The 17441-nt window shown below is 41.3% G+C and overlaps 1 protein-coding gene across 22 annotated transcripts in view; it reads left to right on the top strand.

Annotated features, from left to right (window-relative positions):
• Positions 1–13802, top strand: part of TRDN (triadin) — a 630780-nt gene extending 616978 nt beyond the window's left edge. For all 22 annotated transcript variants that reach the window (XM_066606567.1, XM_066606610.1, XM_066606533.1 and 19 more), the window contains 6 exons: positions 241–306; positions 531–596; positions 6075–6140; positions 7031–7096; positions 7225–7290; positions 8898–13802. In XM_066606567.1, the coding sequence (XP_066462664.1) occupies positions 241–306; positions 531–596; positions 6075–6140; positions 7031–7096; positions 7225–7290; positions 8898–9052 (485 nt within the window). In that variant the 3' untranslated portion in view covers positions 9053–13802. The remainder of the gene's footprint in view (positions 1–240; positions 307–530; positions 597–6074; positions 6141–7030; positions 7097–7224; positions 7291–8897) is intronic.
• Positions 13803–17441: the final 3639 nt, after the last annotated feature.

Genomic DNA, 17441 nt, shown 5'->3' with positions numbered 1-17441 from the left:
ATTTCAGATATTAGTTCAGTGCCCCGACCCATTGAGTGTTCAGTGGGGGGTCCTCATGATAGATCCCTGCTGACCTACTAATGATGACCTATCCTGAAGATAAGCCATCAAAAGCTTACAACTGTACAAAAATATATTGTATATATGAGAATAAATATATGAGAATAACTATATTAAGGGGGGGGGGGGGGGGCACTTAAAAACCCTAGTTAATTTAAATTGTCTGTTCCTTTCTCCCAGGTCTCCTTCACTACTTTCAGGAGCTTTTTTATAATGGACTTAACAAGTTCAATCAGTTCAAAGAAGGTAATCTAGCACTATAATATAATGACATTGGGATATTCTGGTAAATCCCTGGTACAGTATTTCTGTTGAGTTACTTAACCTCATCTCATGTATTAGCGTTGGTTCGTGTTATACAGATCAGCATAAATATCAAGTAATACTATTGAATATGTTTAATATGCTACAGTTAATATACCAATAGCTAATTCTTACTAAAATCATAATTAAATAATATGTTCTTTCAGATCTACTTCATTACATAGAAAATCTCTTCTATGATGGGCTCAAAAAAATTACTCAGCTTGGAGAAGGTAAGGTGATTCTAAAGTGATGCTCAGCTCTTCTTATTCACAAATGCTGTTTTCAAAAGTATGATCCAGTAACCAGTGAAATTCATTGAAGTCAGCTGATATGTAAATTGACAGCTACTGAATTTTCAAGCATTCTAGTTTGATAGTAGAATAAAAAACATGCTGTTTGGTTGGTTTACACTGAAGGAGTAGTAAACATTAGTATTATAAAGTAATATGCTATGATATATGACGATGATTATCCGTTCAGTCGCATCCGACCTTCATTCACTCTATGGATTAATGTTCTCCACGCATTTTTGTCTTTCGCTGCTTCTTTCAGTTCAACGATTGACATGTTTGTGGTGGCCTTGATTGTATCTAGTCATCTTGTTCTCTGTAGTCCTGATCTTCTCTTTCCACTGACCTTGCCAAGCATCAGTACTGTTTCCAGTGAGTTCGTGCGCATCACTTGGCCAAAAAAAGGGAGCCGCTGTTTGATGATTTTGCCCTCTAGTCATTTTTTCGGTTTCATGCGATCTAACACTACCTTGTTCATTGTCATGGCAGTCCAAAGTATCCGAAGCATTCTTCTCCAGCACCATAGTTCAAACACATCAATTTTTTTCCCCTCTGTTCCTGAGCATCCAACTTTCGCAACCATACGTCGTTATAGGAAAGACGATTGCATTGACCAGTCTGGTTTTTGTTGCAATGCTAATATCTTTGCTTCTCATTATCTTTTCCATCCCTTGCATTGCAATCCTACCAAGTGTAATCTGTCTATTGATCTCAGATTGCCTGTTGTGATTGATTTTGAATCCAAGGAAAATGAAATCTTAGACCGACTCAACTTCTTGTTTCTTGATTTTTATGTTCACTAAACCATTGTCTACCATGGTCATGACTTTCATTTTTTTGCTGTTGAGGTACAGTCCCATGCGTTCACTTTCCTTTTGCACTCGTCAAATAAGGTATTGCAGGTCCCTTTTACTTTCTGCAAGCAGGGTTGTGTCATCTGCATATCGAAGATTGTTGATCTTTCTGCAACCGATTTTGACTCTGATTTCTAATTCATTCAAATTGCATCGCTTCATGATTGTTTCTGCATTTAGATTGAAAAGGACTGGCGATCAAATGCAGTCTTGCCGTACGCCTTTCTCGATTCCAAACAAATCTGTATTTCCATAAGCTGTCCTGACTGTTGCCTCTTGGTTGTTCTAAAGCGACCTTATAAGCTGTTTAATATGTTCTGGGACGAACGTTTGCTTCAGATACTTCCAAAGCTTGTCATGTTCGCCACAAGCGAATACTTTGTTGTAGTCAATAAAACGCATGTATACGTCCTTTTTATACTTCTGGGTCTTCTCCACGATCCAGCGCAGGTTCTTTGCAGAAGTCAGCTTGAACATCTGGCAGTTCCTGTTCAACAATATACTATATACTCTACACAGTGACAATATTGAGAATGTGTCTGAAATGCCTGAAACATGCAAAAAAAAATTCATGAAAATGCACATTGCATCACTCTAAGAACCCAATTTACATAAGTGTATAGTTCACAACACAATATAGATTACTTCTAGAACACCACATCTTAAAGCATACATGCAATTTTAGGTGAGTTTTCCGAATAAGCTGCTGTGTGTGCGTATGTGAACAATAACGATATTTCTGACCATTATATGGCTTGCACAGATGTAGCAAAGTTTAAAGTGATACTTCATGCCAAAGGCATAACCAAAGGCTTATAAGACCTTGTGCACAAGTTCATCTTGCAGCCTCCACCAGCATTCCGTCTCGGCAAGTTCTTACTGATTGACTGACGGACATAAAAACACAGTAATGGGCATATTTGTCAGTTTTACTCTTGAACAATATGACTATTGACTCTTGATCATAAGCCTTATTCACATACAGTCTTTAATCATTGTTTTTCACCCTATTTCTTAACCCTTTAGTGACTGCCCATTTGCCTTTTTATGTCCTGGCTTTCTTGGTTTTAATTCCAAAGGGCAGTAAAAACATGCTCGCCCTGGAAATTAAAGCCATAGGGGGCTGTGGATGTGACAGCTCCCTGCTATTGGCTGCTGGAGATAACAGATAGCCTGGAGCTGTCATGAGGGGCCGCAAAATGCGATCCCAGGTCACATGATCACTGTTATCCAATAGATAATAGCGATCACATAAAAGTAAATAAAAAGTCAAATAAAGTGAAAGTTTCAGCCTTTACCACAGATTGGATCCTGAAACTACTCACCTCTATTCCCCATGATATTCCTCAGCGTTCTGGTCCTTCCAGGACCCGACACTGTCTTCTGCGCATGAGGGCCAGATGTAAAATGTTGGGCGCATGCGCAGAAGGCTGGGCAGCTCAGGAGAATTAAAATCTCCTTGCTCCCGACTAGCATGGTATTCGGTCCCTGGTCACATGATCACTGTTATCCAATGGATAACAGCGATTAAGTTAAGGAAAAAATAAGTGTAAAAAAAGGAAAAAAGTTTAAGTTTCATCTTCCGTCATGGATCACATGCATATTCAGAGATAAAATTACGTGCCTAAGGCCCCCGGATTTATTCGTGGACCTTTCCCCAGTTTCTGCCCACTCGTCTGTCACCAAAATGGTGGATGCATGTGCAAAAGCCGCAGATTGTCTGGGCCACCAAATGTAGCCAAGAGATTTCACGGGGGGCCGCAGTATGCAGTCTTTGGTCACGTGATTGCCATTACCCAAGTTTCACCTACCGTCACAGATCCTAACTGTGAGGGGAGGCAAAATTACTTACCTAGGGCCTCTAGCAATGTCCCCCGATGGGATCTTTATCTGCGCACCTTTCCTGAACTTCGACGCATGTGCCCATCAGCAAAATGGCGGACGCAAGCACAGAAGCTGTGGAGGACCCGGGAAATTTTACATCTACTTGCTCCTGGCTACTAAAGGTAGCCGAGAGCCTGGAACAGTGGTCTCGTTGATTAGTTCCCGGTCACATGATAAAAAGGTAGCAATCTGCCTTAGGCCGGTCTCACATGACCGGATAGGACTTGCAGATTCCGCATGCGTCTGATCCGTGGTAATACATGGATCAATCAGATGCATTGGATTACACAATTCCGCTCACATTAGCGGTTAGGAATTACATAATCCACTCACAGAAACTACATTGTGTACAGGCTGCGGGTACCCACGTCAGCGTTAACCGACGGTGCAGGAAATATAAACAAAAAGACAAAAAGGGGTCTAGTTTTCAAAATGGGGTCATATGTGGGAGTTCTCAATGGATATACAATTGGGCAATGCGACCTTAATCACTTTCAAGCAAAATGTCTGCTCTGAAAGCTATTGGCTGCTCCTTTTGGTTTGGGCCCTGTTGTGCATACTGACAGAAGATTAGGGCCACACTAAGTATGTTTCTGAGCACAGGACAAACAGGGGTATTCATTTTGGGGTGCAAATCCTCATTTTCATGTGCACTATAGAAAAAAAACACCTGTCTTTAAAAGACGTATTTGCAAAAATATGAAATTTTATTTTTCTCCTCTAAATTGCATTAACTCCTGAAAAGAAACTGGGGGTCAAAATACTCATGACACCCCTAATGAATATATTAAGTGGTGTATTTTTTTATGGGGTCATTGTGGGGGTGTCTATCATTCAACAGCGCCGGAGAAGTGAGTTCATATATTTTTTACACAAGTTAGGGATGATTTTTAGGGAAAGGCTTATATTAGTGATTTTTGGTGAAGGGTTGAAATATAAGCCTTTCCCTAAAAATCATCCCTAACTTGTGTAAAAAATATATGAACTCACTTCTCCGGCGCTGTCGGGGCTTCGCGTGTCTTGATGCTCGGTTCCCAGGCACTGTACTGAAGTTCTTTCAGCAGGCAGGGATTTTGAATCCCCGCCTCCTGAAAGGGCTGAGTCTGATTGGCTGAGCGCTCAGCCAATCACAGGCAGCACTCTGCTATTCATTGAACGACAGCTGAGCACTGCCTGTGATTGGCTGAGCCACTGCCTGTGATTGGCTGAGCACTGTGACCAATGAGAGGCAGCTCTCAGCTATTGAATGACAGCTGAGAGCTGCCTCTCATTGGTCACAGTGTTCAGCCAATCAGAGGCAGCATGCACTCACCCATTCATGAATGGGTGAGTGAGTGCTGCCTCTGATTGGCTGAGAGCTGTGACCAATCAAAGGCAGCTCATTCAGCAGGCGGGGATTTTAAATTCCCGCCTGCTGAATACTACAGAAAACAGTTCAGGAGAAGAGCCGGCTGTACGCGGCTGATCTCCAGCAGCTGAAAAAAGGTGAGTATATATATATTTTTATTTTTTACACTTTTTTTTGGATGCTTTTCAGGGAAGGGCTTATATTTGAAGCCCTTCCCTGAAAATTATTACGGAGCTTGCTGGCAGCTCATTGCTTTCAATGGAGCCTGCTGTGTTGCCAGCTCCATTGAATTCAATGGGAGAACATCGTTCTTCTCTACCACAGCTGTTACGATCTTTAGCATATGTTCTCAATGGGGTTGGCGCTGCTGCCACCGGCCCCATTGAGCGCATATACAAGAACAACAATTTGAGCAGAACGCAGATACATGCGTTCTGCGAATCGCTGTGTCATATAATTTTCGGCACATCCGCAGAAAAACGGACATGTGACCAATCCCATTGCAAAGCATTAGGTATATATAGATGCAGATCACAAGCACATCTGCAAATCAGTCAAAAAAACGCCCGTGTGACTGAGCCCTTAGAATGCTTTCAAAAATAATAAAAAGGTGTTATTAATATTTTTGTCAATTAACAAAATGCAAAGTGAATGAACAAAAGCGAACTCTAAATCAAATCAACAGTTAGTGTGACCACCCTTTGCCTTAAAAACAGCATCAATTCTTCTAGGTACACTTGCACACAGTTTTTGAAGGAACTCACCATGAAGGTTTTTCAAAACAACTCTGTGATTGTAGGTTTGTTCAAATCCTTCCGTCTCTTCATGCAATTCCAGACTGACACGATACTGTTGAGATTACATGTCTGTCGGGCCATATCATCACTTCCAGGACCCCCTGTTCTTTTTTACACAGCAGATAGTTGTTAATGACATTGGCTGTATGTTTGGGGTTGTTTTTCTTCTGCAGAATAAATTTGCAGCCAATCAAACGCCTTCTATTTTTGAAAAACTTTTTTCCTTTGCAGCATTTTTTCCACACCTGCTTGAAACGTTTACACAGAACTGTACATCTGCTATTCATCAAGCCAAACATTTAGCAACATTTAAGTGTCTGCACTAGATGTGTAAAATATAAATGGGCTGGCCAATATGGGGGACTGTATATTAAAGGGAATTTTATAGCTCCATAATTCATTCACTCGAGTCTACATTAATAACAGCATGCATCATACCTTCCAGCCCCTTCCTCGCCCCTATGTTGTGATACAGGTGTTTTTTTGTATTTACTGTTTAATAACCACTTAAAGTGCATTATTTTACATCCATCAGATATTCTACACTTCTTTCAAAGTCTCTTCTACAGTGGGGTTGACAAAGTTTCTGATGTCATACAAGGTATTTAGTATAGCTCTATTCATTCACAGAATACTGTACTTTTGCATATATTTTTCATTTTACATTCACTTCTGCAACCATTTTTTATGGCTGCTATGCATCTAAAATAGAAATCTTATGGAAAAGAAAATTACTGTTTTGTGTATACAACTCCTATGCAGATCAATGTGTCTTCATATTACACAGTAACAAGAAAAACCTTTGTGCAGTCAGACACTACAGTCGTGTTACTCTCTTCCATCTTCTCCCTTTCCTATAGTTTGTAGACCAGTTAAAGTGTGGGAAACATTACATGTTGCTCTTTCAAATTAATGGATTGTCCATCCAAAGCATACACAGTATAAGGTCTTATTTTAACAAGTGTATATCGGTCAGGTTTTCACGCCCGGCCAATAAACACTTCCATCTAAGCAGTTTCCCCCTTCCCTCCCCCTCAACAGCTCTTTGCCTCTCTCCTCCCCACCGAGCGCTTTGCAATGCGAATGGGAGAGGAAACCAGAAGATGGCAACGGGAGGTCTCTGTTTGCAGCACAGAGGGATGAGGCATGTAGTGTAGTCAGAAAGGAGGCCAGAAGTCAGTAGTGGGAGATCTTGCAGGAATAGGCAACATGGAGCTTGATTAGAAGTGCTGTGAAGCAGATAAATCACATGTTGGTGCAGTGGCAGGGTCAGACTTTTATAATGAGCCTAATCAGGGACAGCGGCGGGTCAAGGCCAGGAGGCAGGAACTACCTAGTAGGGGGAGCCACTGACTGGAGAGAAAGAGCTCCTTGTTTTGATTCCTGATACTATAGTTAATGAGCAAGTCTTCAACTAGGATTGATAAAGATAGAGTCTGTCCTTTGTCATGCAAAATATTTAAAGGACTTACAAAATATTTTGTCTTTTAGGAACTTCTGAATATGTCCAAAGTCTCTTCTATGATGGACTTGACAGATTTACTAAGTTTAGAGAAGGTAATGAGATTCCAAGTTGTGGCCTTAGTATAGAACACTACTTAAACACTCAAAAATAATTTGAATTATTACCTCAAGTGCTAATGCTCTACCAAAATGTACAACTGAAAATTTCTGTTTTCTTTCAGATCTTGTTGACAACATGCAAAATTTGTTCTTTGATGCACTCAATGGGGTTAAGCAGTTCGGAGAAGGTAAAGTTATATATAATGTTAAATCAATTGTCACAATATTTTCTCTTCAAATTAGTTAGGCTCTTTGCTCATAACTCCAGAGTTGTCAAATAATTCATTGGATACACCAACGATCAGATTTCCACAGTACAGTACTTAAGGTCAATGATCTTTTATCTGACGTGCACCTTTAGAATCACATTGAGTTGATTTCCGATTAAATGTAAGCTCATAGTTCTATCCAAAAAAAATTGTTAAATCGAAAACATTTTAAGCTTAAATTCTGGTTGTTTAGCAATTTCTTTTGAATCCTGCTTCAAGATGACTTTTTGAATCTCACCCCACACAAAGTAATTCATAGAGCAATGTGACAGAGATCCTGTCAATTACAGCTTGTGCTTAACTTTGTATTATAGCACTGGATAGACACGGGAATAGTCTTTTCAGCTTCTGCCACCAATGTGCTTGTCATAAAACAGAAACACTTTTATTTGATCTGTCACAGTAATACCAAGACTATGCTCAGCTGCCTTCTCTACTTGTCTTCTTGACATTCACATGTCTTGGAGAGAATGTACCGCAGTAGTCATATTGTATCCCATGCCTTGTTACTAAGGATAAAGAGAAATAAATCTGCCAACAATACTTCACCTCAGGAATATGAAGGCGAAAACTCTAGTATATGAAAGACAAACACTGTTAACATATTTAGGGGAAAAAAGAGATTGCTTACATACATTAGAGCCTTGAGACGGCAACGCAAAATGTACGATATAAAAAGCTGAAGACAAATTTGCTTCCTTGCAATAATTTTACATTGGATGGTCTTTTAGACATCCTAGAGAAAACCCGTTGTATGCACTGGGTTTGCTGGACAGTGTCCAACTAGATTTTAGTCATTAGCTAGTAGCATACACTATACAACAAGCAGATGAATACCCTATTTCAGAGATTAGACTACTGATAATTTATTACTAGCGGTAGTGATATGAGTAGATGATGTGATACAAGCATATCCACCCCAAAATGTCTCAATGGATGTTTTTAATCATCCCAAATAATTTGAAAATGATTGAAGTGACTGAAATAAATGGTTCCACTTCTATAGTACATTGTGTCTGAGTTGGAATGCTGTATTGCTGGGTGCCTCATCTGGTAGAACAGGTATCAAGGGATCCCTGTTCTTTTGAAAATAGGGGTCCTAATTATGAGACATTTAATGTCTAAAATGGAAAATTCTGCTTTAGAAACATATTTGGAAATTACTTATTTGCATTACTCTAATGTAACTTCATCTGAAAAATATTCATTTTGGCTGTGAAAACATTCCCAAGGTAACCCGCCATGTAGATCCATTTGCAAATTACGGGTTGTTTAATCACAACAGTATTAGAATGGTTCTGCACCACAGTAATAAAATTATACTCGGACATTGTTATCTTATCTATTTCTGAATGTGATTCAAGATGAAATTTTACTTAAGGGAGATTTATAGGTAAAATATATATTAAGGAACTGTGTTTTGATAAAATGTGTTTGCTTTAATACAACATAATGATTACTTCTGCTGCTGCTGCCCAGGATAGGTCACTTCTGAATTAACAGTCATGTATTCTCTCTTCCTTCAGATGTCCTTAACTACTTTCTGAATCTTTTCAACCAAGGATTCGACGGACTACAAAATTATGGATTTTCTTTTTTCTCCACCCCAGTTAAGAGTCAGGAACAGCCTTCAAGTCCTTCACAATTGGAAGAGACAGAGACAAGAGCACATGGACAATAGACAATAACATCTAATATTGCATTATTATGCAAAAGCCTTTTGAAAAAAAAATTTACAATGAGTGCTCAAGGAGCAGGTCATGAGACAGAGATGGATTTTACATCTGTAAGTGCCATGAAAATAAGAAAGGAGCACAAAATGTAAGGATGCGTCATGACAAGGACAGTCAGTCCTTCATTATTTGACAATACACGGAAGCCTAGATTTGAAGCAATAACTGCAAACTGCAATGAGGCATATCTATATGTTTCTAGATTTACCATTGTGTCTCCAACAAGCACAGGGAAAATCACTGCTGGTAGAGTCAATGTAACCAGCTCCCTTGTGTTATCAGCAGTGGCAGTAAATGGTACTTATCTAGGCCAACTGTACAGGAATTTACGGAAAAAACTTATGTAGACGTGGTGAAGCTTTAACCACTAGGACACTACAAAAGTAAAAGATCTAGTCCAGCTACCCAGATTATATGGGTTGTGTGGTGGTTGATATTCACTAAATGGTGCTATACTGTTGAACAGTATGAAGCCCATTCATGAAATGCTTTCAATTTGCTGTGTCTCAGAAACCATGAGCACATGTCTTAAAGGTCTCCTATTTAGTATGTAAATTTCCTATGCCAAGCAAACTACATGAAATGGTTGTTGTTTTGGGGCTACATTTAGGCCAAAGTCTATACTGGGCCCTGGAAAACATTATTTAGCATATCAAACCTAAACAGTGATTGTTTGCTGGCACAAGTCGATTAACTTAAATTGGGAAATTGAACTAAAGAGACCAAAATCATGCTGCTTAAAATGTCAAGATTTTGAATGTATTTAGAAATAGGTAGAATTTCGTTAGGTAATTCAATTGTCGGTGAGATCAATATATTGAGTTGTAGATTTGTAAACATGCCATACTGTATATAAAAAGCTATTCACGAATTGGGTTGCTGTAAAAACATTGCATGGCATGACTCGCTTCTGAAGAAAGTGCACGAGGTGGTGCCAAATTAGCTTAATGGCTTAAGGAAGGTCTTTAGCCGTTTGCTAGCTCCATTGTGCCATTTGTATGCAAATGTTGTTTGAAGTTTCGACATGTAAACATTTTGTATATGAGTAGTATAAATAAATATATATAACAAAAAACTAAGAGAAGGTATTAAGGCTCAATACTGTTATGTCTGTGCATGAACAATCAGGCAATCGCAAGACATAAATCACAGTTATAATGCAGCATATGGTATATTAAATGAAGAGGTGCATTAATGAATCAAATGCAATTAATGTCTTAAATGGTTAAGTGCTGTCATGGAAACACTAAGTGCACTGGTGCATGCATGTGCATCACTCGAGCTGGTTGAGAGCTGTAGTGATGAATGCAAATAGCAGTGTCACCAGCTGGGTTACTCTGAATGAAAGTGACTGAACTAAGTGACTCAAGGGAATGAATCTGTTCTCTGACAGCTGCTGTTTCTCATAGACTCCCTGTGGAATAAAGTGGGTGAACCCCATAGTATTCCATCCGTCATGTAATTCACACTAATATCACACAGTCCAATTAATACTGATTTTAAGTAACATACTGTAGTTGACACTTTGTACAAGCCAACACATAGTATTCTCTGTATAGCCCTCTGTGCTGCATATAAGATAACCCCCATAGAAGTTGACCAATATAAATTAATAATTATTTTTTAAGTAATGTATATTATATGCACAATAAGGATGTATTTTATCACATGCCTTGATTATACAAGTGCCTGAGCAGTAGGAGCTACAGTGACCATGTGGACCGTACACATAGTATTGCTGGCGGGGAGTTCAGGCAAAACAGGGGCCAAACACACCAGTAGGCTGCCACTCAATACAATGAGTAATATACAATTCGTAACAACACAGTCGGAGTATGGTTAATGCAGTAGTAAAGGATATAGAAAAGTATAGTTAAAGTGCTAACTAGTTCCCTTTCATCTTCTCTATTCTGAGTTGAATTGAGATTATTCATTGCTATGAAAACTTATATTATCAAGACTAGTTTGTAAGGACATACTTTCTGACAGCAATAGTAGAAAGACTGTGATTGTGTAGCACTATGTGCTTGGCTACCAAATGGGTGGTACCATTACCCATGTTAATAAGGTGTGTTCTACAACAATCTGACATCCTCAGTAGCGATTAGTCATAGACTGTGTAGAGAAGCTCATCGTTGACAAAGGGAGACGCAACATCCCATCATCAGTGTATTCACATGTTTACCAAGGAAAATTACAATTAGTTCAACTTCATCTTTATTGCAGTCCAGTTTTAACCTTTTGCAATCCAATTTTGGATTCAGGGTTTCCTAGGTGGCTTTCTCTTTCTGTCATTATACAATGGCGCCATCTGCTGGCTAGAGCCAGTACCGCGGTATGGGACATGCTGGAGAGGCCCCCGACAACAGAATGGCCAGTAATATACAGTAAGAATACCCTGCCGAACGTCTTCCGACATCAAAGCTGTACAGCCTTCAATCAGAATGTCTTCAGACATCAGACAGTGAATTGGAAAGGGTTAAGATCTGATTGATGTCACATAACTTTTCTTTGTGTTTGAGTGGTCTTGCATCCTATTCCATTGAAGATCTTTTATTTTTGGTATTATTATTCAGTCTTTATACTTAGGATTTCATAGTGGGTTGAACTGGACAGGTGTTCATTGACATAAATGGTAAGACATGTAGAACCCGTATTGCTTAGACACAGGATTGTTTTAAAAGAAGAAAACCTCATACAAGGCTGGATTTTATAAAATAATATAATATACTAAATAGCAATAGCAAGAAATCAGTACACCACTTTAAAGAGATGGTGCCATGACTAAAGGTTATTCCTTATTGACAGGATAGAGAATAATGTTCAGATTGAGGGGGATGTATGACTCCGGGGGCTCCATTGCTTCCTGAAGTGAGAGCAGCGATGGTTCCCCTTACACTTCCCCTTTCTATTTATTTCAATGGGACCACTGGAGATAATCGAGTTCAAATGCTCAACTGTCTCTTGCCTCTCACTGAAATGAATGAATTGGCAGTGCACATAATTACTTACTTAATGATGCAACAGAGCCTTCTTCTCGAAGTCTATTGGGACCCAGAAGTCAGACTCCCAATGATCTGAACATTGTCCCTTATCTTGTAGATACAGCATAACTTTCAAACCTTGCACAACCTTTCAAAGTACAATAGCTTGGCATCAGAATGTGAACATATGGCTCTATGGTCACCAGATCAGTCACAGATGTCTTTACATATATGCTCAACCAGCATTTTCTCAGTTAAGGAAGTCACATTTAAGAAGTGAGGACTTCATAAACTCTGCATACTGCCTTTCAGTTACTGTCATGGGTTCATTAAACCTTTTTTCTCTTCCCTATAACCCTACTAACTTTTGTAAGACAACCAGTCAACCCTATAGTCTTTAAAATGGGGACATAGATTTGGGATTAATAATGTGTCTTTGGAGACAAATTTACTATAATAACCAAATAATTGTTAAGGAGTGTGTGCATAAATCCATGTGCATATAAAACATTATGTCCTTCTGTGGCACTGAGTGTTAAGGAAGCAGAAACACAGTCTTAAGCTCTCGCTCATGACCTGAAGTTTACAAGTTAAATCCCTGAATGGTTCAGGTAGCCGGCTCAAGGTTGACTCTGCCTTCCATCCTTCCGAGATCGGTAAAATGAATATCCAGCTTGGTGGGGGGTAATAAATAAATTATCTAAAAGCGCTGTGGTATAAATTAGTGCTATACAAATAACAAGATATAAAAGCAATGCATAACAATATGGATGATGTAGAAGGTGGTTTCAGCATAATCATAATTTATTACATGATCTGTTTTCAGATGGCAGCCACTCACGAGCAATATAAAAGCTTCACAAATTTTAGTATACTGATCATGTCAGTGAAATAGGCATAAATGATGGGCAGCATTGTTTTAAGGGGAAAAGATAATAGAAAATCAGAATTGGGGTGCAAGCAATACATTTGCTGCACTCATACATAGCACATTAATTTAATCATCAACAACCTTTCCCATAGATAATGGTTAGAGATGCATTTTGTACAAACAGTACTCCTCCAGAATGTTTTTGGACTATACAGCATGAAACATGGAGCACACCATGACAACCAATAAAAGGATTTTCGGAATTCTATTGATAAGCTATGACTGTGCAATCACTTTGAGACCAACACCTGTTAGCCCAAGCGGCACATTGATGGAGCACCTTCACCGAAGTGCCCAAAGCAATGCTGCTCAGGCTCAAGCTGAAATGCAGAGAACCATGCATACATAACAGATTACACCTCATACCACATTTTTGAGAAGGTTCCCCATGTCATTTCCAAGCATGATTAAAGCAGGAATTCATCTTCATCTTTATTGACCTTTTCATTTCCGTTCTATGTCATGATGGAATGATGGTATATTGCTGCTATCACTGCCAAGATTTCTGTTTGTGTTTATGCTTCTGTGCTTCATCGGTATGTAAGAGCTAAGCCTTATTTATTTCGTAACTTGAAATCTTTGTAAATCACTCTGAGAAGTGCAGTGTGATTGCTATGATGCAGTACAATTTAGAATTTTGTCATTTATGTTATTTTTGATGCATGTTTACAGACTGTGGTCTTAAAATACATTGCTGCTGTATCTGTAGGTATATAATAAGTGGGACTTTTCCAATTGGTGTGTGTAAAAAGAGTAAAAATAAACTGATTATTTTGAAGCACAGATTGGTTTTCAACTTATTTTATGATGGATTTTCCAATTCAAGATATGAGATTTTTTATTTGATTTTATGCTTTAAAAAATACGCTTTTTTACATTAATTGGATGCCGGGTCTGGCAGTGCTGCATGACAACGGCACATTGGTGTATGAATATTATATGTGAAAACAGACATATATAACATGAATATTCAGTGGAGTGAAACATGCATATTATTCGGTGAGTGAGGATTCATAGCTCTCAACTGAATGATTGAATCAGCTGTCATCAGGGGGTCTTCTAAGGCTCTTATCTCAGCTGTGACCTTCTTAAGCTTTTCACCAGTTATCTTTCAGTTTGTTTTTGCATTGTAGAATATTAAAAAGCAGTGGATTGCCTACAATGTAGGCAAACTACATAGTTGCTATGGGGCCTAGGGTGAGGGAGGCCCAACTGCAATGCATGGCTTCACAAGTTCCTTAATCATTAGAGATGAGCGAACACCAAAATGTTCGGGTGTTCGTTATTCGGAACGAACTTCCCGTGATGCTCGAGGGTTCGTTTCGAACAACGAACCCCATTGAAGTCAATGGGCGACCAGAACATTTTTGTATTTCGCCGATGCTCGCTAAGGTTTTCATGTGTGAAAATCTGGGCAATTCAGGAAAGTGATGGGAATGACACAGTGACGGATAGGGCAGGCGAGGGGCTACGTGTTGGGCTGCATCTCAAGTTCACAGGTCCCACTATTAAGCCACAATACCGGCAAGAGTGGGCCCCCCCCCCCTCCCAACAACTTTTACTTCTGAAAAGCCCTCATTAGCATGGCATACCTTTGCTAAGCACCACACTACCTCCAACAAAGCACAATCACTGCCTGCATGACACTCCACTGACACTTCTCCTGGGTTACATGCTGCCCAACCGCCCCCCCTCCCCCCCCCACAGCGCACACCAAAGTGTCCCTGGGCAGCCTTCAGCTGCCCTCATGCCACACCACGCTCATGTCTATTTAGAATTGCGTCTGCCATGACGAGGGACCGCAGGCACACACTGCAGAGGTTGGCACGGCTAGGCAGCGACCCTCTTTAAAAGTGGCGGAGCGATAGCCCACAATGCTGTACAGAAGCAATGAGAAATAGAATCCTGTGCCACCGCCATCAGGAGCTGCACACGTGGGCATAGCAATGGGGAACCTATGTGCCACACACTATTCATTCTGTCAAGGTGTCTGCATGCCCCAGTCAGACCGGGCTTTTTAATTCATAGACACAGGCAGGTACAACTCCCTATTGTGAAGTCCCTGTCGACCCACAGCATGGGTGGCTCCCTGGAACCCACCGGCGGTACACAGAAATATCCCATTGCATTGCCCAACACAGCTGAGGTAGTAATGTCGTGCTTAATGCAGGTGGGCTTCGGCCCACACTGCATGCCCCAGTCTGACTGGGGTTCTTTATAAGTGTACAGATGTAGTAAAAACTCCGTGTGCACCTACAGCATGGGTGGGTGCCAGGAAGCCACCGGCGGTACATAGAAATATCCCATTGCATTGCCCAACACAGCTGAGGTAGTAATGTTGTGCTTAACCCTTTCCAATCCAATTTGTATATGGTTTTCCTAGGGGGCTTACTCTTTTTCTGCTGTTATACAACGGCGCTATATGCTGGCTAAAGCCAGTACTGCATGAGCTGACACGTAGGATAGGCTCCGACAGCAGAGAGGCTGGCAATATACAGTAAGAGAACCCCGACGGACGTCTACCAACAACGGAGCTGTACAGCCTTAAACCCTAATGTCTTCACAGGTCACACAGTGGACTGGAAAGGGTTAATTCAGGTGGGTTTCGGCCCACACTGCATGCCCCAGTCAGACTGGGGTTCTTTACAAGTGGACACATGTAGGTTAAACTCCCTGTGGACCCACTGCCTGGGTGGGTGCCAGGAAGCCACCGGCGGTACATAGAAATATCCCATTGCATTGCCCAACACAGCTGAGGTAGTAATGTCGTGCGTAATACAGGTGGGCTTCGGCCCACACTGCATGCCCCAGTCAGACGGGTTCTTTAGAAGTGTACAGATGTATTAAAAACTCAGTGTGCACCAACAGCATGGGTGGCTCCCTGGAACCCACCGGCGGTACACAAAAATATCCCATTGCATTGCCCAACACAGCTGAGGTAGTAATGTCGTGCTTAATGCAGGTGGGCTTCGGCCCACACTGCATGCCCCAGTCAGACTGGGGTTCTTTACAAGTGGACACATGTAGGTTAAACTCCCTGTGGACCCACTGCCTGGGTGGGTGCCAGGAAGCCACCGGCGGTACATAGAAATATCCCATTGCATTGCCCAACACAGCTGAGGTAGTAATGTCGTGCGTAATATAGGTGGGCTTCGGCCCACACTGCATGCCCCAGTCAGACGGGTTCTTTAGAAGTGTACAGATGTATTAAAAACTCAGTGTGCACCAACAGCATGGGTGGCTCCCTGGAACCCACCGGCGGTACACAAAAATATCCCATTGCATTGCCCAACACAGCTGAGGTAGTAATGTCGTGCTTAATGCAGGTGGGCTTCGGCCCACACTGCATGCCCCAGTCAGACTGGGGTTCTTTACAAGTGGACACATGTAGGTTAAACTCCCTGTGGACCCACTGCCTGGGTGGGTGCCAGGAAGCCACCGGCGGTACATAAAAATATCCCATTGCATTGCCCAACACAGCTGAGGTAACGTCAGCCGTAATGCAGGTGGGCTAAAAATTAATTTGATTACACTGTAGGCGAGGGCCCACAAAAATTGCTGTATCAACAGTACTAATGTACATCCCAAAAATTGGCCATGGCCAGCCAAGAGGGCAGGTGAAACCCATTAATCGCTTTGGTTAATGTGGCTTAAGTGGTAACTAGGCCTGGAGGCAGCCCAGTGTAACGAAAAATTGGTTCAAGTTAAAGTTCCAATGCTTTTAAGCGCATTCAAACTTATAAAAATTGTTCTGAAAAATTATTTGAGTGAGCCTTGTGGCCCTAAGAAAAATTGCCCGTTCAGCGTGATTACGTGAGGTTTCAGGAGGAGGAGCAGGAGGAGGAGGAGGAGGAATATTAGACACAGATTGATGAAGCAGAAATGTCCCCGTTTTGGATGGTGAGAGAGAACGTAGCTTCCATCCGCGGGTGCAGCCTACGTATTGCTTACGTATCGCTGCTGTCCGCTGGTGGAGAACAGAAGTCTGGGGAAATCCAGCCTTTGTTCATCTTGATGAGTGTTAGCCTGTCGGCACTGTCGGTTGACAAGCGGCTACGCTTATCTGTGATGATTCCCCCAGCCGCACTAAACACCCTCTCCGACAACACGCTAGCCGCAGGACAAGCAAGCACCTCCAGGGCATACAGCGCTAGTTCAGGCCACATGTCCAGCTTCGACACCCAGTAGTTGTAGGGGGCAGAGGCGTCACCAAGGATGGTCGTGCGATCCGCTACGTACTCCCTCACCATCCTTTTACAGTGCTCCCGCCGACTCAGCCGTGACTGGGGAGCGGTGACACAGTCTTGGTGGGGAGCCATAAAGCTGGCCAGGCCCTTAAAGACTGTTGCACTGCCTGGGATGTACATGCTGCTCGATCTACGCACATCCCCTGCTACCTTGCCCTTGGTACTGCGCCTTCTG

The sequence above is a fragment of the Eleutherodactylus coqui genome, chromosome 1 (assembly GCF_035609145.1).
Source record: "Eleutherodactylus coqui strain aEleCoq1 chromosome 1, aEleCoq1.hap1, whole genome shotgun sequence".
NCBI lineage: Eukaryota > Metazoa > Chordata > Amphibia > Anura > Eleutherodactylidae > Eleutherodactylus > Eleutherodactylus coqui.
Note: the sequence above shows the minus strand (reverse complement) of the source record. Positions and strands in the feature narration are given on the sequence as shown.